We start from the raw sequence: 23,161 nt of genomic DNA on the forward strand, positions 1-23,161 counted from the left end.
GAAAAGTGCTATTTAGAAAATAAACACACACTGACATTCGCACAGCAATGAAGTTGTTTAATGATGCATTTCTCAGAATACATCTCCATCAGTGACATTTAACTATAGATGAATTGAACAGAATCAAGACTTCAGAAATACACAAATGCAGTCAATTGATCTTTGACAAAAAAGCAAAGGCAATTTAATGGAGAAGATACTTGATTTTCGACAAATTGTGTGCTGGCAACTGGAAATCCAGATGCAAAAATAATGTATCTAGACAAATATTTTACATCTATCAAAATATAAAAAACTCAAAAAAAATGAGTAACCATTCATCTGTAAGATGAAATCTAACTTTCTTTTAGTTTCTTTTTGTCCTTCCCTTAACTCCCATATGTTTTTAGTAAAATTATTTCCCCATAAAAATGACAAATTGTCATTTGTAATACCATGAATGGAATTGGAGGATATTATATAAGCAGAATAAGTCAGAAAGTCAAATACTGGATAACTTCACTGTGGATATCAAGGAAAAAAAAGCATGGGAAGTTACCATTTCAAGCACTTCTTTGAGATGGTCAGATGGGGTAGGTGTGCCTAAGTTGATCATGAGTTCAATTATTCACTAAAGATATAACATCAAAACATCACTATCACTATCAACCCATTGTTCATTGATTGCTGGAGCGGGCGCCAGCAGCATCTCCATTCATCCCTGTCATGTGCTAGTGTAGCCCGATGGCATACTGGGGGCTCTTTCAGGGTCAGGGGAATGAGGACCATCATTGTTACTGTTTTTGGTGTATCGAGTACACCACGGGTAGCTTGCCAGGCTCTGCCGTGCGGGCGGGATACTCTCGGTAGCTTGCTGGGCTCTCTGAGAGGGACGGAGGCTTTTGAGGCAGCCTCTGACCACCTTTGCAGGTGTTCCCAGTCGGGCATGTATGCAGGCAGGATACTCTCGGTAGCCTGCCAGGGTCTCTGAGAGCAAGAACTAGACAATAAGAGGAGCATGGTTTTATAGTCTCTGGATCTTGGCCGTTGATGGAATTACACGGCAGTTGGTGGGTGTAATCAAAACATGATATATGAAATAAAAAACAGTAAATAAGAATTTATTAGAATCAGAAACTTTGGCTATGTGAAAGATACTTTTAAGGGAATCAAATGAAGTCACAGACTGGAAGAAAATTGTTGCAAAAATTAAACCTACTAAAGGACAGAAACTTAACAGTAGTAATAATAATTAATAACCCAGTATAAAAATGAGAAAACCTAAATAGCCAAGAACATCCTCTACTTGCCAGTAAACAAACAGGAAAGTTGCATATATACACAGCTAACTAAAATGTCCTTTACATGTGTTGAAGTTTGACTTGAAGACAGTGAATCCCATAGCACTGCTGGAAAGGTGTTTAGAAGTTGACTAACATTCCTGAATTGCCCTGGGAGTAAGCCTATCCATCTAAAACCTCTTGAGGGTTAGCAAGCATATTGTTTCAGCAATTTTCTTTACAATACGCCCCAGTAAAGAGGTGAAATATAAAACACATAAATTTAACACTGTTGGTAAATCAGGTGACTTAACTTATTCTTTTTTAAAAAGTGTCATAAAGAGTAACACTGAGAGGGGCCAGGGAGATAGAACAGGACGTATGGCTCTTTTTTTGCATGTTGCTGACCCAGGTTTGGACCCCCAGCACCACATATGGTCCCCTGCGCACTGCTAAGGATCACTCCTGAACACAGAAGTAGGAATATTCCCTAAAATCCACTGAGTGTGACCCAAAAGTGCCCCCCCCACACACATAAAAGAGTAGCACTAGATAAAGAATAAGGCTGTAGACATAACAGCCTTACACATAACCACCACATATAGTCCCTTGAACAGAGTCAGGGATAAAGCCTGAATAGGGCGAGGTGTGCCCTCACCCCCCAAAAACAAAGAGTAGCACTTATTTATAGTGACCGGTATTTTTCAGTAATAATTTTGAAGCGATTTTAATATGCAAGAAAGATATGCCAAGTTTGCTTTTAAACAAGTGAATGAGTAGTCTGTGTAAGTAATTTAATAAGCAATATTAGAACACTGGGAATTTGTAAGAAGGGGCTAATTTGCTTGATCCTTATTAATAGAAAGAGAATGATAATTTAAAAATGAAAATGGAAGGCACCTCATCAAAGAAGTCATGTGTATGTTAAACATGATGAGAAGTTCATTTGTTATCAGAAACCTTGAAACAATAGTGAAATGCTATAACACACATAATAAAATGGCTGATTGACGGTACCAAATGCTGTTGAATGCAATGAGCAACAAGAAGTGTTTTTTTTTTTTAACAAAATCAGACAACTTTGAAAGACAGTTTAGCAGTCTCTTAAAATGTTAAACATTTTAACATACAATCTAGTAATTGTGCTCTGAGTTAATTGCCCAGTTGATTTGACTACTTGAATTACTTCACACAAAAACCAGAGCATGAATATCAGTTTTACTCACAATTGGCAAAACCTCAAAGCAATCAACTCATTTTTCAATAGATGAATGGGTATATTCACCTTTGCTTCATCTGTACAATGGGATATAATTCAGTGATAACACAAAGTAGTTATCGAGCTACAAAAAGACATTGAGGGACAACAAATACATATTATGTGAAATAAGCAGTTTTAAAAGAATACATATATCATGATTCCAATTATAAGACATTCAGGGCACCAAAACTGTAAAGATAGTAAATGATCGATGGTTGCTAGAAATTTGGGGGAATTGGAGGGAAAGGTGTATAGGTGAAGTAGAGGGAATTCTTAGAACAATAAAATTATTCATTATTATCCTGTAATGGTGAGTGCAAGATCTGCATTTGTCAAAATTCATAAAATTTTATAGCTTGAAGAGTTATACTTTATATAAATCTTAAACATTGACTTAGGAGATTGGAGAGCCCAACAAAGAATGCAAACTGTGAAAGAAAATATTAACTTTTATAAATATATAAAGCAATCTGCAAGGGATTTTGGGAAAAAGGTACTGACCTAAGTTATCTTTGAATATGTGTGGCACCTGGAAGACCAAAGCAAACACGAGCTACACAAAACAGTGACCTATATGATTAGGTTGTGTTTCATGGGGATATTGGTGAGCAGTATACTGATATATAGAGATATATAATGAAATGATTCAATTGAACAAATACGTGGCACATTATAGGAACCAGATTTCTCATTGCTGGAATTAATAAATAAGTAAAAGGGTGGAAGCTAAATGGCCCATGTGGTAATGGTTTAAAGTTGAAGACATCAGTAAGAATTCAGTTTTAACATTGTTTGGGGTATATCAAAGAATCACTCACAGGAGCCAACTGAGATTCCAGTGACTCAAGATGAAACTACAAATTAAATATTGGATTGTAGTCCAAATTCATGAGTTCATAGCAATACAAAAAAGTGATTGAGTAATAAATGGGGAGAAAGTGACAACTATCCCATGCAGAGGAATTTTAACATAGAGTATAAATACCTACCACTTAGTTTTGAGCTAATGAGATTAATTCTTTGCATAGAGTATGGTATGGAAAGGCAGGAAAAAAGGGTAATGTTACTGTATAGAAATCTCGTAACAGTGCTTCAACCATGTGATTAAGGGTGACATCATAAATCATGTTAATATTCTGGTTATCATATTCATATATGTTGGATATGATGTTATCAACATTGCACTGTTCTTCTGTGGGTCTTCTTCTAACCCCCAAATCCCAGTCTAAACATTCAATAAACACCAGTAAAATGACAAGAAGATATGTCTACAAAGTACTCCACAAATGTCAAGCTCATCAAAAACAGGGAAAATCTAAGAAACTGCTATAGCCAAGAGTAGCCCAAAGACACATGAAAACCAAATGCACTACAATATCATATCCTGTGGGAGTGGGAGAAATAGAAAAAGGACACTAGGGTAAACTAAGAAAATCTAAACTGTGAACTTCAGTTAAACTGGACTTCAATTGATATTAATTATATATCAATAGTTGTTCATCGATTTCACCAAATGTACCACTGTAATATAAGATGTTAATAGAAAAAACTGGATGTGGATATATGTGAACCATATAATCTCATTTTTTTCTTGAATCTCAAACTCCTGAAAATAGACTTATTTTTAAATGCTAAGGTAGTTACAGAAGAATTCATGTAATATAATACCATTCACATAAAGTGTAAAACGTACAGAACAATGCTGTGTTGCAGAGAGATACCTGGAGGATCTTCATCCTCTATCATTAAGTAGAACTTCTGTTTTTCTGTTTCACTAATATATTTATCTTGTTTCCAAGTCCAGCTGTATTTTTGTATCTTAATATACATATATACATATATAAGTATATGTATGTTATAGATACATACATGCATATATACATACCCATATGTGCAGATGTATCTATGTGTATTTTTGAAGCAGAGGAGACACCAAGCCAAAAGTGACTGAGCCACCCCAACCAGAAGCCTTCTTGATTTTTAAAAATTTTCATATCAAAGGAATGTTAGTGTGGATCTTTTCTACTTGGTGAGAAATTTGTAGTATGTTTCACGTAACCCTTTCTATGATTATTTAACTTGAGGATATTTTCACAGTGAGTATTTCAAAACTTAAACTGTAGACCACCTAGAATTATGTGAATCACTAGTTATTCTGTGCCTTTAGTTTTAAGATATGTACATAGTTAAATGTTCAATATATGAATGTCTGACTTTGAGACAGAATGTACTACTTACTACATTGTTATATATTTCACTGGTTATGACATTTAAGTGGACTCTTTCTAGATCTATTTTGGTTGTTCCTATCTAAATTCTTTTCATGTTCCTTTAAGCTATCAATTTGTTGTTCATCGATTTGCTCAAGCGGGCCCAGTAACGTCTCCATTGGAGACTTTGTTGTTACTGTGTCTGGCATATCGAATACATCACGGGGAGCTTGCCAGGCTCTGCTGTGTGGGCGAGATACTCTCGGTAGCTTGCGGGGCTCTCCGAGAGGGGTGGAGGAGTCGAACTCGGGTCAGCCATGTTGGCTGCGTGCAAGGCAAACGCCCTACCACTGTGCTATCGCTCCATAATTAATGCTACCTAATAAATAGCTTTTCTTTCCATGTTTTTAATATAGTAAGTGCAAATTAGGTGGAAACTTCCCTCTTAATAAAATTTTAGGTGCACATTACAGTATCTATAGGCATAAATGTTGTTTAGCAGATCTCTAGAACATTATCATCTTGAATGAAACTCCCCGTTTCCTTCTTCACTAGCCCCTGACAACCACCGATCTACTTTCTGATTGATGAGTTTGACTGTTGTAGAAATAATTTCATATTTACCCTTCTGTGGTTGACTTATTTTACTTAGAAAAAAATGCCTTCAAGTTTTATGTATGTTGTGCAAGATTTCCTTCCAGTTTCTGGATGAGTATATTTAGGTTGTTTCTACTTCTTGGTTATATAAATAATGCTGCAACAAACATGTAAGTTCAGATATCTCTTCCAGGTCCTGATTCAAATGAATTTGGATAAGTACCTAAAGTAGGATTGCTAGATTGTGCAATATTTCTATTTTTAATTTTTTAAGAAACTTTCATACTGTTTTCTATAACCTACCCATGATGAGCAAGAGTTTTACTTGTTATTTTCTGTGTGCATTCCTTGAATAAAAGTCTATTAGTTCTTTAGTTTATTTTTTTAATTTAGGTTATTTGTCTTTTTCTGGTAATAAGTTGTAGATGTTCCTTACATATTTTTCATATTAAATCCATGATTTTCTAACATTTTCTTCCATTTTATAGATTATCTTTTCACATTGATGATTGCTTTCTTTGATTTATATAAACTCTTCTATCTGATGTAATCCCACTTTGTCTTTACTTTTGTTGTCTGTGCTTCCGATGTAGTGTCCTAGAAATCATTGCCAAGCCTTGAAAATTTTTCCTAGTTTTCCCCTGGGATTTGAGAGGTTTTTTTGGTACAGTGGTTAAGCATTTAATCCATTTTTAGTTGATTTTTATGAATGATGTAAGAATCAAATTCCATTCTTTTACATGTAGATTTATTAAACTTTTTCCCAGTACCTTGAATGTAAAGGTCTGTCTTTCCCCATTTTGTATTCTTGTCCCTGTGTTGATCAGTTATGTGTATATGTGTGGGTCTGTTCTATTCATCCTTTTGTCTCTTTATGCCAATACCATACTATTTTATTGGCTGCAGATTTAAACTATGCATTGAAATCCAGATTTATAAGGCTTCCAGTTTTGTTGCTATATCTCAAGATTTATTAGGTCATCCAGGGTTTCTTGTGTTTTAATATGAATTATGTAATTTTTCCTATTTCTATAAATATTCTATTATGATTTTGTTAGGGAGTGCATTAATTCTGTAAGCTTTAAATAGTGTGCACATTTTAAACAATATTGTCTTCCAATCTTTTAACAAGAAATTTGTGAATTAATTTGTGTCTTTAATTCTTTGAGCAATTAAAGAATTTTGTGGTTTTCAGTCAAAATTTAAACAGGTCCTTTGCTCCTGGTTAAGTTTTCTTTTTCTAGTTGAAGTATGACTGACATAAAGAAATGCTGTTCATATTTAGTGCATGCTTCATGATGGGTTTTAATGCAAGAATATACCTGGAATTGTGACTATATTAGATGTACTAACATTGATCTATCACTTACAGAAATTCCCCTCTCCCCCAAATTATTTTCATTTGGTAAGAATAGTTAATACTGGACATTCTCTTATATTTCTAAGTATCCTATAAAATATTGTTAACTGTGTGCACTGTGCTGTATGGAAGATGTCTAGAATTCATTCATCTTTCAGTGAAACACTTTGATGAACACATCCCTGATTATCCCTCCTCCCAGCCCCTGGTAAATATCATTCTTTTTTCTGCTTCTATGACTTAAACTATTTTAGATAACTGGTATATATATATATATATATATATATATTTAGTCTTGTGTGTTTGGTTTATTTCACTTAGCATAATTCTTCCAAATTTAATCTATGTTGTATTGAATTACAATATATCCTTTTTAATATTTAATAAAACTATAAATAATATTGAATTTATATACCATATTTTCTTTATCTGTTAATGGACTGACTTGGATTTTGCTTCAATTCTTTGCTCTTGTGATTACACTGAACAAAGGAATCCAGTTGTTTCTTTCAGATCCTGATATCAGTTCAATGGGGTATATACACAGAAGTGAGATTACTGATATATATGAATATTCTAAGTTTACTTTAAAAGAATTTTAAATTTTGTTTTTTGTGTCACACAGTGATGTTCAGAGGCTACACCAATCTCAGTACTTGGGGGTAACTGTTTATCATGCCCATCGTGCTCAAGGACCCATGCAGTGCCAGGGATCAAACCCAGACCTGCATGCAGAGCATGTGCTCGATTCTATTGATCTATATCTCTGACCCTCTATTTTTTAATTGTGCTAACATTAATTTGGAAGTTTGGAGAGTAGTAGGAGTTTAGTAGTCGTAGGAGTGTGAACCCTTTAAAATGTTACCATACCACACCCACCACCTAAATACCACTATCCTTCCGCTACAGTTCACTGGACTCCAAGTGCCCCCATTGATTCCCCTCTCACCCCTGCCTCCACTGGTAACATTATATCTGCAATCTTAAGATATAATTTTCATTAGACAATGTTCTTTTACTTTGTTTAAGTAGATTTATATGTGACTATATTTATTTATATATTTACATACTTATTTGCTAAATTTGTTTATTTATACATTCTTATTCACTCATCTAGTTGGGCACATGGGGCATTTCCAGGTCTTAGTTAAATAATAGTGCAGTGAGCAGTACATGAGGTGCGTTCTTCTTCTACTAGCAGTCATTAATTTTGGTCTTTTTGATATAGGTCATTTTCCCAGGAGTGAGTGATTTTCTCATTTTAATTTATATTTCCTTGTAATCAGTAATGAGGAGAATGTGTTAGCCACTTGTGTTTTCTCTTTGATGAATTGTCTGTTTAGCTCTTCTCCCACTTAAAATTCTGTGTGGAGTTTTTGTTGTTAGTGGGGGGGGCTTGTTTGTTTTTAATGGAGCAAAATAGTTTTATTCAAGAAATTTAGTGAAGAAAAAATTTTATTAAAGAAAATGTGAGGAGAGAGAGATACACAAGTTCAAAAGAGAGCATGAACTTTTCTACAGGGGGAAAAAGCCTGTAGGTAAGTTGTGTGAGCACTTTATATGTCATGATATTAGGGTGTCACTCCCTACTCAGTGTTTGGAGGTTTCTTCTAGCAATGTTGGAGCACTATGCAGAGTTGAAATTGAGTCAGAGGCCTCATACATGAAGACAAGCGCTTCGCCACTAAGCCACATACCGAGCCTGACAAACCCACTTTTCCTACCATATTCCACATTGTGTACTCTTTTGTTGTTTCTGATGCATTATTTTGGAACCACACCTTTCAGTGCTCAGGGATTACTCCTAGCTGTGCACTTAGGAATCATTCCTGGTGGGCTCGGGCCATACAGGATGCTGTGGAGCAAATTTGGATGAGCCCCAGACAAGGCAAGCACCCTACCCCCTGTACTATACAATGTGGAAGGAGCCTGAGCGTATAGTTTCACGCCTTTGTCAAGATCAGTTAATCACACATGTTATCTTCTAGTTTATTTCTGGGATTTTATTATTTCTGAAAAAAGTTGCCATTGTCATTGTGATAAAGATTATTTGACTGTAAATTGCTTTGGGAAATGTGGAAATTCTTTCATACATAAAACATTATAGCTCATGACTATACAGTATCTTAACATTTATGGGTTTTTTATTTCTTTCATCAGTGTTTTATTTCACTATACATCAGGGTATACAATTCTTTTGGTTCCCGAAGTTTACTCCTAAATTATCATTCTTTTTGATTCTGATGTAAAATTGTTTTCTTGATTTCCTTTTAACATAATTCATTTTTAAAGAAACACTACTGAATTTTGCATATTGATACCAATTTCTGCCCCTTAATTGAATTTCTTTATTACTTCTAGAAGTGTTACTGTGAAGTCTTGATGATTTTCTAGATGTAGGACATATTATGTCCATACTTCTTCCTTTCTAGTTTCCATTCTTTGTCTTTCCCTCCTGCCCTTCTTTCCTTCTTTCCTCTATCCCTCCCTCCATCCATCTCTCTCTCAGAAATCTGTTAAGTGCAAGTGATAAGAGTTGACATCCTTGCTCAGAAAAAAAAACATTTCATTTTGTACTGTTGAGTATGACATTAAAGCTATGGCCTTTTTTATACATGCCCTTTATTATACGAAGATAAATTACTAACCTTAGATTTTCAGATGTTTTTATGTATGTATTGAAATGATTCTTAGATTTCATCTTACCCTTCATTCTATCAGTATGGTGTATCACATTGATTGCTCTTCATATATTGAAGCATTCTTGCATCATAGGGATAATTTCCACTTGGATATCATCGTTTCAATATTGTTTAGAAGTCATTTTGCTAGTTTTCTGTTGAGAATTTGTGAACCTAAATTCATGAGGGATATTGGCTTGTAGTTTTCTTGTACACTTTTTGTGCTTTTACTATCAGGATATCTTCATAAATTAGTTTAGGAGTGTTCTATCCTATTCAGTTTTTCTGAAGGATATGAGAAGGGTTGATGTTAATTATTAGTTTTTGTGTGCTATTCCCAGCATTGCTCCAAGGCTACTCCAGCTCAGTGATTAGAGCCACTCCAGTGTGGTGCCAAGGATCAAATCCAGGGCTCCCACATGCAAAGCAAACTCTCCAGTCCATGGAATCATTTCCCCGGCACATTAATTCCTCACTAAATACTTGACAGAATCCACTCATGAAGCCACCTGGTTCTAGACTTTGTTGGCAGGTGTATGTGTGGGGATAAGAAGGTACTAGGAATTAAATTCTGGGTCTCATACCTGCAAATCACACACTCTACACTGAGCTATATGCCTGGTGCCTGTTGGCGGGTTTTTGATTAAGTATTTAATCTCATCACTAGTTAAAAGCTGTTCTGGTTTTCTGTATCTTATGATTTATTATTAGTGGGTTATATTTAGTAATCTATTCTGTTATCCAACTTATTGGTTTATTCTTTTTAATTCTGTGTCATCAGCTGTACTATCAGTTTTATTTTTTATTTTGAATCTTGCACCTTTTTTGTAGGTAGGTAGTTAATTTTGTTAATCTCTCAAAAATAACTCAGCTCTAGTTGATTTGTTTTCCTTTTATCTTAATTTTATGAATTTTGTTGTATTTTTTCCTTCATTTGTATTTTGTATTTTGTTGTATTTTCCCTTCATTTGTTGTACAGAGTTAAGTTGTTTTTCTTTTTTAATGTAGGCATTTTTGGTAAAACTTCCCTCAAGCCGGAAGAGATAGCACAGTGGTTAAGGAAGGCTCTTGCCTTGCACACAGCTCACTTGGGTTTGATCTCCGGCACCATTCACGGTTTCCCAAGCACCACCAAAAGTGATCTCTGAGCATAGAGCTAGGACTAAGCACCCCAAACACCTTGTGTGAACCCCCCAAAAAATAAAGTTTCTGACTTAGTAATGCTCTTGCTGTATTACGCACATTTTGGCCTGTTTTGTGGGTTTTTTTTTTCAAGAATTTGCTAATTTCTCTTGGTTTCTCTTTTTTTCACCCATCATGGTTCAAGGATATGTTAATTTCCACATATCTGTGCATATTCTTGTTTTTATTCTATCATTGATTTCTAGTTTCATTACAGTGTAAATAGGGAATAGAGGTATGATTTGAGTATTTTAAAATCTGTTCAGATTTATTTCTTGAGTATGTAATATGTAATCTATTCTAGAGAATGTTCTCTTTATGCTTAAAATAATATATATTCTGCCAATGTCTGGTGTATTTTTTGTATTTATGTCAGGTCTATAGTATTGTTCAAGTCCTATGTTTCCTTTTTGATCTTCTATATGGATGCTCTATCAGTTATTGGAGACAAGGTATTGAAATTGGAGTTATTATATTGCCTATTGCTTCCTTAAGTTCTTTAAATGTTTGTCTCATGCATTTAGGTGTCCTGATGTTAGGTGTGTTTATATTTATACTATTAGTATACTCTTGGTGAATGAAACCTTTTATTATGTTCTTTATTTTCTGTGACAGTTTTATATAGGTCTTTTTTATTTGATATAAACATGGTTGCCCTTGTCCTCTCTTTTGGTTTTCCTTTGCATGAAAGATGTTTTTCCATCCTTCCACTTTCAGTGTATGTGTGTTCATAATAATAAGTTCCCAATCTAAGCTTCTTATAGTCCATAAGTAGTTGAATTTTTTAAAAATTTGTCCAGCTAATATATGTTTTTGATTAGGGAAATTGATTAATTTCACTGTAAAGTAATTGTTGGTTACTTATTATATATAGCCATTTTCGTTTTTTTCTTTCTTCTAGTCCTTTTATTCTTTTTATCTCTTGATCAGCCTTCTTCATGAACAGTGGCACTGTCCTCCCATTGTTCATCAATTTGCTCCAGTGGGCCCAGTAACATCTCCATTGTGAGACTTGTTACTGTGTTTGGTATATCAAATATACTTGCAATGCAGGCTAGATACTCTCAGTAGCTTGCCAGGCTCTCTGAGAGGGGTAAAGGAATCAAACCCGGCTCAGGCGGGCCAGCCTCACACAAGGCAAACACCCTACCGCTGTGCTATCACTCCAGCCTTCCTCATATTACATTGATATTTGTATGGGGGGTAGTCATATGTTTTTTCCTTTATCATTTTCTTTTTTTTTATTTTTTGCTTTTTGGTCACACCCAGCAATGCACAGGGGTTACTCCAGGATCTGCACTCAGGAATTACTCCTTGCAGTGTTCAGGGGCCCATATGGGATGCTGGGAATCGAACCTGGTTCGGCCGCGTGCAAGACAAACGCCCTACCAGCTGTGCTATTGCTCCAGCCCCCTTTCCTTTATAATTTTCTTTCGGGTATCTTTTCTAAGTGTTCTCTGTCTCCTTTCTGTCTTGTCATATTGCTAATGACTTTTGTACACAGGCTTAGTTGTGATATGTGCACATTTGGCTATACTTCTGGTAGTGTTTAACTTGGCTCACATATTTAATGATGGCGTTCAAACATGTACTTGCCAGTAATTGCCTGCCTCACCAGGGATCACAGACAGCAAGACTGCCAGACAGAAACAGCAAGTCTTCCAGGATCATACTTGGCTTATGTAGGCAGTATTGAGGGTCAAACTTGTGGCCTAGTACAGAGCTGGTACTTCAACCATTGAGCCATCTCCTTTTCCTTAGAGCATTTTCTTATTGGTTACAATGAAACTTAACTTACAACATCTTAAAATTGTAGCAATCTATTTTAAGCCAGTAGCAACTTAATTTCAATTGCATTAAGGAGTTGCTTTGTTTTCTTGAATATTCATTTTTTTAAATAGCAGCCTGTTTCTATAGAATACCATCTTTTGTTTTTTGGAGGCATTAGTGATGGTGTTTTTGAGGACTTCTTCAATCACTTGTTTTCATTTTCATATGCTGTGTTCTCTGTCTTTCACATTAGAAGTATTTCTCAGATAATAATAACCCTTGCTCATATTTGTAATTGGGGACAAAACAAGTTGAAAGCTCTCATCATATGAGTATTTCTTGTTGACTTTGCACTTCATTTATTTTACGTTTTTATTAGAATAACATTAGCTTGCATAACTCTCAGTGTCTTGGGGTAGAATTTCATACCTTTTCCAAGTATTTGTTGCCATACTACAACAGAATAGGCATGCCTGAGATTCACATTCAAGCCATCTGGTTTGTTTATTTATTGGAGAAATTTCTCCGGTCAAGATCACAATTTTTCAATCGTTCCTCTTTATATTAATCAGATTGTTCAAAGAAGACTCTTCTGAACTGTTGCTTTGGAGGGTACTACCACTTTCTAGCAGCCAAGTGGGAAATATCTGGGATGCCTTCAGCATTCAGTGGACATTGTTGCTCTTTATCTCCTTAATTTCAGAAGCTATTCACAACTTCATCTGTCTGTGGTATTCCCCATATTGAGAGAATGCATCTTCATTATTCACCAGGGAGTGACTTATACTAGTAACTTAGGGGAATACATGTAACGATGTAATTATTTTTAGACAGCTCTCAACCTACCTGCTTTATCTGAGCATCACCCACTTAATTTATATTCGTTCCCAGAAGTACCTTAAGCTATCAGTTCTCAAGGTGTTCAAGGTATATATTGGGTTGGTTTTGGCTTTTCCCCACTACTGGTTAAAGATTCAGCTTTCTCCAGTGTATTCATATTTTTCCATTGCTTCCAGAATATTGCCATTGGCTGTGTCCTTATTCTTCCTATCCTTGTGGGTTCAGTGTTTTTAAAAAATGCTTATTTTTTAGAGAGTTTCCTGGGGGGCATGAACTTAGATGGCATGCATTCAATCCACCATTTGTTTATCTAAAACTAATTCTAACCACATTAAACTACCTTGCCTCCCTCATGTGATATTTCTGTTGATCCTCGGTTTATATTAGGTGCTATACCTGAAGAATCTTAGCCCACGAGTGACTGAAGGAGATCTTGTCTCATTGTTCGCTCGGTTCCAGGAGAAAAAAGGACCTCCAATTCAATTCCGGATGATGACTGGAAGGATGAGGGGGCAGGCCTTTATCACCTTCCCCAGTAAGTAACTTCATCTCAATGATTTCTCATCCACAGCATCAGTGCAATAAAGACTACTTCTATACTCTCCAATTTCAATGCAAGCCCTTTGGTTTCTCCCCGGCACACAAGAAGCATGTGTTTGAATATACACATGGGAAGAAGGGGAGAGAAGTAAAGAAAATATACTGTCAATGCCCCATGTCCTCTTTTCAAACCTCCTTTTTTGACAGTGAACTACAACTTCACCCCATTATCCTCAGTATTGCCCAGTCTTGGTACTTTCCTATTGCTTTACTAAATTTACTTTCCTTTTGCTGGCAGTATTAATACTTATCTAAATTTATAGTTGTGCTCCTTGGAAATATACTGGTATTCTTACCAGAACACTTGTAATTATGCTGTGTCCTATTCCTTTGGGACTTAAGAGACTGCAAGCAAATATGCTAATTCACTAGTAATGAATAACTGGCCGGTGATATAATATTCTTTCAAGTACTGTTTCTATCTTAATATATGTATCTGAAACCAAAGGGAAAATAGTATGGGAATATCCATTTCTATGAAAGATCAGAGTTTCTTCTGAGGGTAAGGCTAGGTAGAAGCTGCACCTTTCTTTATTGTCCACAAGCTATCATGTATAAACATACTAGTAATATAAATATACAGGAAAGTGATTTTTACACATGAATCATGCCAAAATCCTCCCCACTTGATTCAGTCTTATACCACAATATATCTTATTGAAGATTTTTGGATCCTCTACACAATGGATTTTCAGGTTTTTTTTAAGTATGTGGGTTATTTTATTGACTTGGGGTCACATCTTGCATTGTTCAGGATATATTCATGAGTCTCTGCTCAGGGATCACTCATTGTAGTGCTTGAGGAACAAGATAAGGTACCAGGGATCCAATGAGGTCTACCATGTGCAAGGCAAACATCTAACCCCTGTACTATCTCTCTGGCTCCCAAAAGAAGTTGATTCTTTTTAGGGGCTGGGAGATAGTCAATACTTTGTGCTCAGTGGATCATATGTGGTGCCAGGATTTGAACCATTAAAATGGTCACAGCCACATTCAAGACAGTTCAAGATACTGATCTGTGTACTATCTGGCCCTGTGCGTACCCTTTTGCAACTGAAAATTATGTATGTCATAAATCCCCAGCTGGTATGATTCATTTATTGAATATAACAAAAAGACTCTTAAGTGGTATACTTTTAAAGAGATAGTTTGTTTTGCTCATTATATTAGCAACTATGAGAGGCTTTAATTTGTTTATTTTAAAGATACTGCTTGTCTACTCATGAAATTTTTTGACTCCAGCCTTTGAGACCTATAAGTGGAATTTTAATATTGTTCTGTATATACTGTCATACGCCAAGCTTCCAGATACCTATAACGTTTTAAAACTTTTTTTTTTTTTATTTATTGAATCACTGTGGGAAAGGTTACAAAGCTTTCAGGTTTATGTCTCAGTCATGCAAATATCAAACACATTTCCCTTTACCAATACTTATTTTTTCCCATGAAGAACCCCAATAAAACCCCACCCCCCACCCCTCCCCGTCCCTGTGAGGCAGATGAATTCTAGTTAACACTCTATCCGCTTTGATTAGATTGTTTCAATAAAAGATTCACCACTATTATTTAGAGTTTACCCCCCCCCCCCAAATCAGACATGCTGAAAAAGCATTGTGAAGTGATTTGCTTTCTACAGCTGGGTTCAAGAATTAAATGTTGGTTTTGGATTTCTGCTATTTTACCTATTGACCCTGGAAGTATTTCTACTGAAAGTCAGATAGTTAAGAAATTGGTTTCTGTGTTCTGGAGTCGTGGCCGTGCTGGAGAGCCGCTCGTGGGGGGCAACTGGTGGCCTCGGTAGGGCGTGAAGGGCGGAGCGAAACGCCCCCCTTCCCATGAGGTTTTAGTCGCCCCCACACTCCCGGCTCATACCTGCTGTCCACAAGGCTCCCATGTGGCCGCCATCTTTCTTTCCAGAGAGGAGAGGGCGAATGGGGCAACACCCTTTCCCCTCCGGCAGACTTGATGGGCTGGATCAACGCATAGTCCGTTCACTTTTCTGCTCCAAGCTGCTGGGTTCTGCATTAAGTCCTTGTGCTTCTGGGGCCATGGCCGTGCTGGAGAGCCGCTCGCGGGGGGCGACTGGTGACCTCGGTAGGGCGTGAAGGACGGACCGGAACGCCCCCCGACCCATGAGGTTTTAGTCGCCCCCACTCCCCCGGCTCATACCTGCTGTCCACAAGGCTCCCATGTGGCCGCCATCTTTCTTTCCAGAGAGGAGAGGGCGAATGGGGCAACACCCTTTCCCCTCCGGCAGACTTGATGGCCTGGATCAATGCATAGTCCGTTCACTTTTCTGCTCCAAGCTGCTGGGTTCTGCATTAAGTCCTTGTGCTTCTGGGGCCGTGGCCGTGCTGGAGAGCCGCTCGTGGGGGGCAACTGGTGACCTCGGTAGGGCGTGAAGGACGGACCGGAACGCCCCCCTTCCCATGAAGTTTTAGTCGCCCCCACACCCCCGGCTCATACCTGCTGTCCACAAGGCTCCCATGTGGCCGCCATCTTTCTTTCCAGAGGGAGGAGGGCGGAAGGGAGCAACACCCTTTCCCCTCTGGGCAGAAATGATTGCCTGGATTAACGCATAGTCCTTTCACTTTTCTGCTCCAAGCTGCTGGGTTCTGCATTAAGCCCTTGTGCTTCTGGGGCTGTGGCCGTGCTGGAGAGCCGCTCGTGGGGGGCAACTGGTGACCTCGGTAGGGCGTGAAGGACGGACCGGAACGCCCCCCTTCCCATGAGGTTTTAGTCGCCCCCACACCCCCGGCTCATACCTGCTGTCCACAAGGCTCCCATGTGGCCGCCATCTTTCTTTCCAGAGAGGAGAGGGCGAATGGGGCAACACCCTTTCCCCTCCGGCAGACTTGATGGCCTGGGTCAATGCATAGTCCGTTCACTTTTCTGCTCCAAGCTGCTGGGTTCTGCATTAAGTTCTTGTGCTTCTGGGGCCGTGGCTGTGCTGGAGAGCCGCTCGTGGGGGGTGACTGGTGACCTCGGTAGGGCGTGAAGGACGGACCGGAACGCCCCCCTTCCCATGAGGTTTTAGTCGCCCCCACACCCCCGGCTCATACCTGCTGTCCACAAGGCTCCCATGTGGCCGCCATCTTTCTTTCCAGAGGGAGGAGGGCGGAAGGGAGCAACACCCTTTCCCCTCCGGGCAGACATGATGGCCTGGATTAATGCATAGTCCTTTCACTTTTCTGCTCCAAGCTGCTGGGTTCTGCATTAAGTCCTTGTGCTTCTGGGGCTGTGGCCGTGCTGGAGAGCCGCTCGTGGGGGGCAACTGGTGACCTCGGTAGGGCGTGAAGGACGGACCGGAACGCCCCCCTTCCCATGAGGTTTTAGTCGCCCCCACACCCCCGGCTCATACCTGCTGTCCACAAGGCTCCCATGCGGCCGCCATCCTTCTTTCCAGAGAAGAGAGGGCGAATGGGGCAACACCCTTTCCCCTCTGGCAGACTTGATGGCCTGGATTAACGCATAGTCCTTTCACTTTTCTGCTCTAAGCTGCTGGGTTCTGCATTAAGTCCTTGTGTTTCTGGGGCTGTGGCCGTGCTCCAAACTTAACTCTGACTTTCAGGGAGAAAGATTGGGTGGTTTACTTCTCATTGATCACTTTGTATATAGAGAGATGTCGCGCGGCCGCTTACTCGGCCGCGCGGTTTTGAGAAATGTCCTCGTTCCCGCATACTCGAGCTGTGTTTGTAGAGGCTTCTGGTCACCGGGGTTCCATCTGGGGGAGGCGGGATGCGGCACCTACTCCATCTGGAACTTGCGGGTGAACTCGGCTCTTTTTGGAACCTGTTTTTTCTTTTTTTTTTTCCTCCGGGATCCCGCACCCTCCATGTGTTCTTTCTCTTATGCTTAAGGCTTCAAAGATGGCGCTGGGGGGGCGGGCTGTGGGCGTGACTTCCGGAATCAGAGGTTACCTGGGAGGTGTAGTCCGGCAGATTTGAGAAAAGGTCCTCGTTCCCGCATACTCGAGCTGTGTTTGTAGAGGCTTCTGGTCACCGGGGTTCCATCTGGGGGAGGCGGGATGCGGCACCTACTCCATCTGGAACTTGCGGGTGAACTCGGCTCTTTTTGGAACCTGTTTTTTCTTTTTTTTTTTTCCTCCGGGATCCCGCACCCTCCATGTGTTCTTTCTCTTATCTTAAAACTTTTTTATTCTAATGAGGACTCCTTTTAGTTTCCCCTTAGAAGAAAAACTAACAATATGTCCTCAGTACCATAACTACTTTTGTTGGTGTTACTCAATTTGAAAGTGATTTTATTCTCACAATACCTACAAACTCTTCTCCAAGATAAAATCTCACATATATGGATAAGGTAAGGTAAAGGCCCTCCCGTTGATCGTCGATTTGCTCGAGCGGGCCCAGTAACGTCTCCATTGGAGACTTTGTTGTTACTGTGTCTGGCATATCGACTACTCTCGGTAGCTTGCCGGGCTCTCCCATATATGGATAATAGATAATTATATTTAGCCTTCCTTAGCATGCTGTCTATATTCCTATTTCTTTACTGTGTCTTTGAAATACAATACTTTAAAACCTCCACTTAAAGTTTCTGATTGACATTAATTTGAATTTGCTGAGTCACAAAAGTTTGAGATTATGGAGTAGATAATAAAACAAACTGGATAAGTACTAAATATATAGCACAGGGATTTAAGTGCTTAATCCCTGATACCACACAGAGTATCCAAGCCCCACCAAGAGTGATCCCTGAAAACAGAGCCACCAGTAAGACCTGAATACCACCAGGTGTGACTCAACACCCTCCCCACCAAATTATTTGCATAGGCTTCTAGTCTACCTTTAACTCCAAGGCTAAACATCCCAGTCTAGGCTTAGAACAGAATTGAATCGTTTACCCCTCTGTAAAATTTGTGTTTATTTGTTTTTCCTTTCTCTTTTAGGTAAAGAGATTGCATGGCAAGCATTGCAGCTAGTCAATGGATATATTCTACATGGGAAAATATTGGTTATTGAATTTGGAAAGAACAGAAAACAACGGTCAGATTTCCAGTCTGCTTCTTTTATATCATCTGTTACAAGTACCACAGAAATCAGTGGTAGCTAGAGAATAGATATGAGTACTGAGAAATCTTTCGTGCAACAAAATCTCGGATCTACATTTATGTATTGATAGCTATGTATTTGGAATGAAGAGAATGAATTAATCCAGAGAAAAATGAAATTATCATAATACCTTTAAGCTTTTGAAATTAATTGGTAGAAAGAATTTTCCATAATCAAAGGGTATATAAGACAGATAATATGCTAAGTATGAAATTTAAGGTACTTAGCATAACATTTTCTTGCTGTAAAATATGAAGTATATTTTGCAATGAATTTTTTTAAACTTTATATGGGGTCTTAAATATTTTTACCCTAGAGATACAGTTTTTCCAAGATTCTCCACTCTTTACATAATTGAGACATCAATTAAATGTTACTGTTTCTTCATTTGAGCCCATTTATCCTTAATTTTATTCACTTATCAAATAAAAGACTAGGACCCCAGGCCTAAACATCAACAGATGAAATGAAAATCAACAGTGATAACATATTTTCATAAGTTTCATAAGTCATTCCACATATTTAATGAATGTTTTCCCATTATAAGTATCTTCCAAAAAGTTATATATTTTTCTAATGAAAGTATTTAGGCTAAAATACGTATTTTATCATGTTCATTGTGGCTCACTACCAATGAGTCATCACTTAATTCAAAGCAATAAATATGATGTAACTAATACACATTAAATGTTAAGTAGATTAATTTTAGAGGAGCATGCTAGTAGAAAATAGTACAATGGGTTGGGAAAGTTCTTTCGAAAGTAGGTAGGTTTTCCTCAACCCTACAATTGTTTGTTCTAATTCCTGGAGAATAGAATGCAGATATGGTATAGAGAAGGTTGTACAATTTTGGAGCCAGATCTGTATTTGAACTTCACAGCCATTCTTTCTACTTAGTCACCTTGGCTCACTTAATATGAGTCTTAGTTTTCTATTCAGTGAGGATAATTCTGCTCACTTCATTGAGTTATAGGATTAAATGACATAATATTATCTAGACTGAATGATAGAAAAAAAAAGAATGAAGAACATCGAACAAAATATATCAAACCATCAATAGGACACTTGAGCATTACAACTTACTTTGTAGGGAGTACCAGATAAAATAAGAGAAAGGAACAGAAAAAATTTCAACAAACATTTCAAACTTGATAAACATTATTGTGCACATTCAGGAATCTGAACAAACCACAAATAAAATAAAAAGAAATCTACAGACGCATCATAAAATTGCCAAAACCTAAATAGAAGGAGAAACTCTTGGAAACAACTTCAGAAAAATAAGCTTCACTAATAAGTGTACCTCAATGAGATTTTGCTCATTGAGCTGACTTTCTATCCGTCATAATGGAGGTAGCAATGGAATAACATTAAAGGTACTCTTGGAAATAGAAATTCACAAGCAGAAAAACCCATATCTACTAAAGCTCTTTTTCAAAAATAAATAGAAAAAAAGACATTTAGACCAAAAAAATAACTGTGAGAATATTTTGGTGGCAAACTTGATTCCAGGAAATATAATAGGAAGTTCTTAAGGTGAAAAGTAAATAGCTTCAGATGGTAATTTTAATTCACACATTTAAAAATAGCATGGGTAAAGGTAATTATTGTAATTATTAGAAAGACATTATAAATTCATTTCCTTCTCTTATTGATTTAAAAAGAAATTTTATAAAACATTACATGTGGTTGTATTGCTGGAGTTGTACTTTACAAAACTAATATATTTGCCAATAGCAGGACATCACAGGTGGGCGGAACAATTGTTACTGAACCCAAATGTCTACAGATGACCACTTGAATCCACAGGAACATGTTAAGAAAACAAATAAATGGTACATAAGAAGGTTAATTTGGGAGGGGTGGTTGGACCTTACCCAGAGGTGCTCAGACCTTACTCCTGTCTCTGTACTCAGGCATCACTCCTGGCTGATCCCATCACTCCTGGGAGCAGGACATATGCAGTGCTGGAAATCAAAATGGGGGCATCCATGTAAACGTCCTAGCCCCTGTACTATCCAGCCCTCCAAATACTAAGATTTTTAAGCTATAGATATATACTTCCTCTCCTCTGATTCTTTAAAGAACATAGTTATAGTAAGTAATAATTTCATAACAATGTGTTTGGGAGTTAATAACATGTAGAATAATATGCATAAAATGCTCCAAAATGAGACAAGGGACATACTTATATAGGAACAACATTTCTATATCTCATTGGAATCAAGTTAGTATAAATAGAAAGGGAATTTAGCAACTACTAAATACATAATTTAAAATACATAATAAAATACTAATTTGGGCATTTTAAATGTTTTATATGAAAATACTTAATGCAAAAAGTGGCAAAAAACTCAAAAGTCCATATATTTTAATAATAACGAATAAACAGTTCAGACTGAAAAAAAACTAGATTGACCTCTAAACTATCTATTGGAGTTAGACCAAACGTAGATTGAAGGTAAAAGGCTAAGAAGAAAAATGTAAATCATTGTTAAATAAGATAGCTTGGCTATTCTAAAACCACACAGAGTAGACTATCACAAGACATAATGAAAGACATCTTCTGGGGCCAGAGCGATAGTACAATGGGTAGGGCATTTGCCTTGCACGTTGCTGGCCCAGGTTCAATTCCTGGCATCCCATATGGTCTCCCAAGCACCACCAGGAGTAATTCCTGAGTGCATTGCCAGGAGTAACCCCTGAGCATCGCTGGGTGTGACCCAAAAAGCAAAAAAAAAAAAAAAAAAAAAAAGAAAGAAAGACATCTCTGCTGGTAAGTCAATTCACCAGAAAGGTACAACACTTGCAATAATGTCTATACATAAAAAGAGAGCACCAAAATATGAGTCAAAAATTGAACTCAGTTAAGTGTACAATGAGTTGGAATTCAGCGCCCCATTTTTTAAATTTTTATTAGTGAAACACCGTGAGGTACAGTTGTAGACTTACAAATTTTTGTGCTTGGGTTTCAATTATACAATGATCAAATACCCATCCCTCCACCAGTGCCCATTTTCCGCCACCATGAATCCCAGTATCCCTCCCACCCCCCATCCCCCCATCCCACTTTGACTCTGTGGCAGGGCATTCCCTTTTTTTCTCTCTCTCTCTGTTTGGGTGCTGTGGTTTGCAAAAGAGGCATTGAGTGGCAGTCATGTTTGGTCTATAGTCTACTTTCAGCACAGCACCCCATTTTTATTAAATAGAACTATACAAGATAAGTAAGGAAATAGAACAACACTATAAATTATCTAGACCTTAAAGCACTTTTCCCATCAAGAACAGAATAAACATTTTCCATAGCACTGTAGCACTGTTCTCCCATTGTTCATCGATTTGCCCGAGTGGGCCCAGTAACGTGTGCATTGTGAGACTTGTTGTTACTGTGTTAGGTAGCTTGCCGGGCTCTCCGAGAGAGGCAGAGGAATCGAACCCGAGCAGGCCGGGCCGGCCACATGCCAGGCAAACGCCCTACTGCTGTACTATAGCTCAAGCCTGTGAACTGAAAATCTAAATAGGTTCTCTGACCACGTGAAATCAACAGATTTTGAGAAATGAGCAAATACAAATTGGAAACATTTTAAAACAAAAAAGAAGAAATCACACAAAAATTAGAAAATTATTTGGTAAATAGATCAATACAAACATAACAAAGTTTACAGATGCAGCTTATAATTTATTAGTATAAATTCCTATTTTTTAAAAAGAAGAGAAAAACTACATATCAATAATCAGTATACATGAAACTAATATATACTTATGTTATACATTATATAATATTTACTAAACTAAATAACATGTGGAATTTTTTAAAGAATACAGAATGTCTATGAAATCAGAAGTTGGTTCTGTAAAAAATAATAAAAGTGACATGCTTTTTACTGGATTGTCTAGGACAAAAAAGAACAGTCAAATGGCTTGAATCAGAAATTAAGGAAGGAAATTTCTATCGAGCTTATAAGAGACAAAAGATTAGGAAGGAATACTGAACTGATCCTTGAAAATAAAGGAGACAACCTCGACAAAGTAAACAGATATTTATAACTTCATATTTACTTAAACCAATAGAAAAAATGAGAGAAAAATTGAAAATACCTATAATAAGTAGAGTTTAAAGTAACAGTTTGGGGGGAATGGAGAGATAGTGCAACAGGTAAGGTACTTGTCTTGTGCATAACCAAACCCTAGTTTGATCCCACCACATATGGTCCCCCAATCCCTAAGCCTGGTGGGCATGCACCCTACCAAATAATAATTATAAGATATTATGTAATACAGCTTTTCAGGTGGATTCTAGGAAACATTTAAAAAGAATTAACACAAATT

At 37.6% G+C, this 23,161-nt stretch overlaps 1 protein-coding gene across 2 annotated transcripts in view; it reads left to right on the forward strand.

Moving 5' to 3' along the window:
- The window catches only part of RBM41 (RNA binding motif protein 41), a 68,154-nt gene extending 48,812 nt beyond the window's left edge, over positions 1 to 19,342 (forward strand). For both annotated transcript variants that reach the window (XM_056125822.1, XM_056125823.1), the window contains 2 exons: positions 13,548 to 13,695; positions 18,670 to 19,342. In XM_056125822.1, coding sequence (XP_055981797.1) covers positions 13,548 to 13,695; positions 18,670 to 18,833 — 312 coding nt within the window. In that variant the 3' untranslated portion in view covers positions 18,834 to 19,342. The remainder of the gene's footprint in view (positions 1 to 13,547; positions 13,696 to 18,669) is intronic.
- The last annotated feature ends 3,819 nt before the right edge of the window (positions 19,343 to 23,161 follow it).

The sequence above is a fragment of the Sorex fumeus genome, unplaced genomic scaffold (assembly GCF_029834395.1).
Source record: "Sorex fumeus unplaced genomic scaffold, SorFum_2.1 ptg000058l, whole genome shotgun sequence".
In the NCBI taxonomy this organism is placed as follows: domain Eukaryota; kingdom Metazoa; phylum Chordata; class Mammalia; order Eulipotyphla; family Soricidae; genus Sorex; species Sorex fumeus.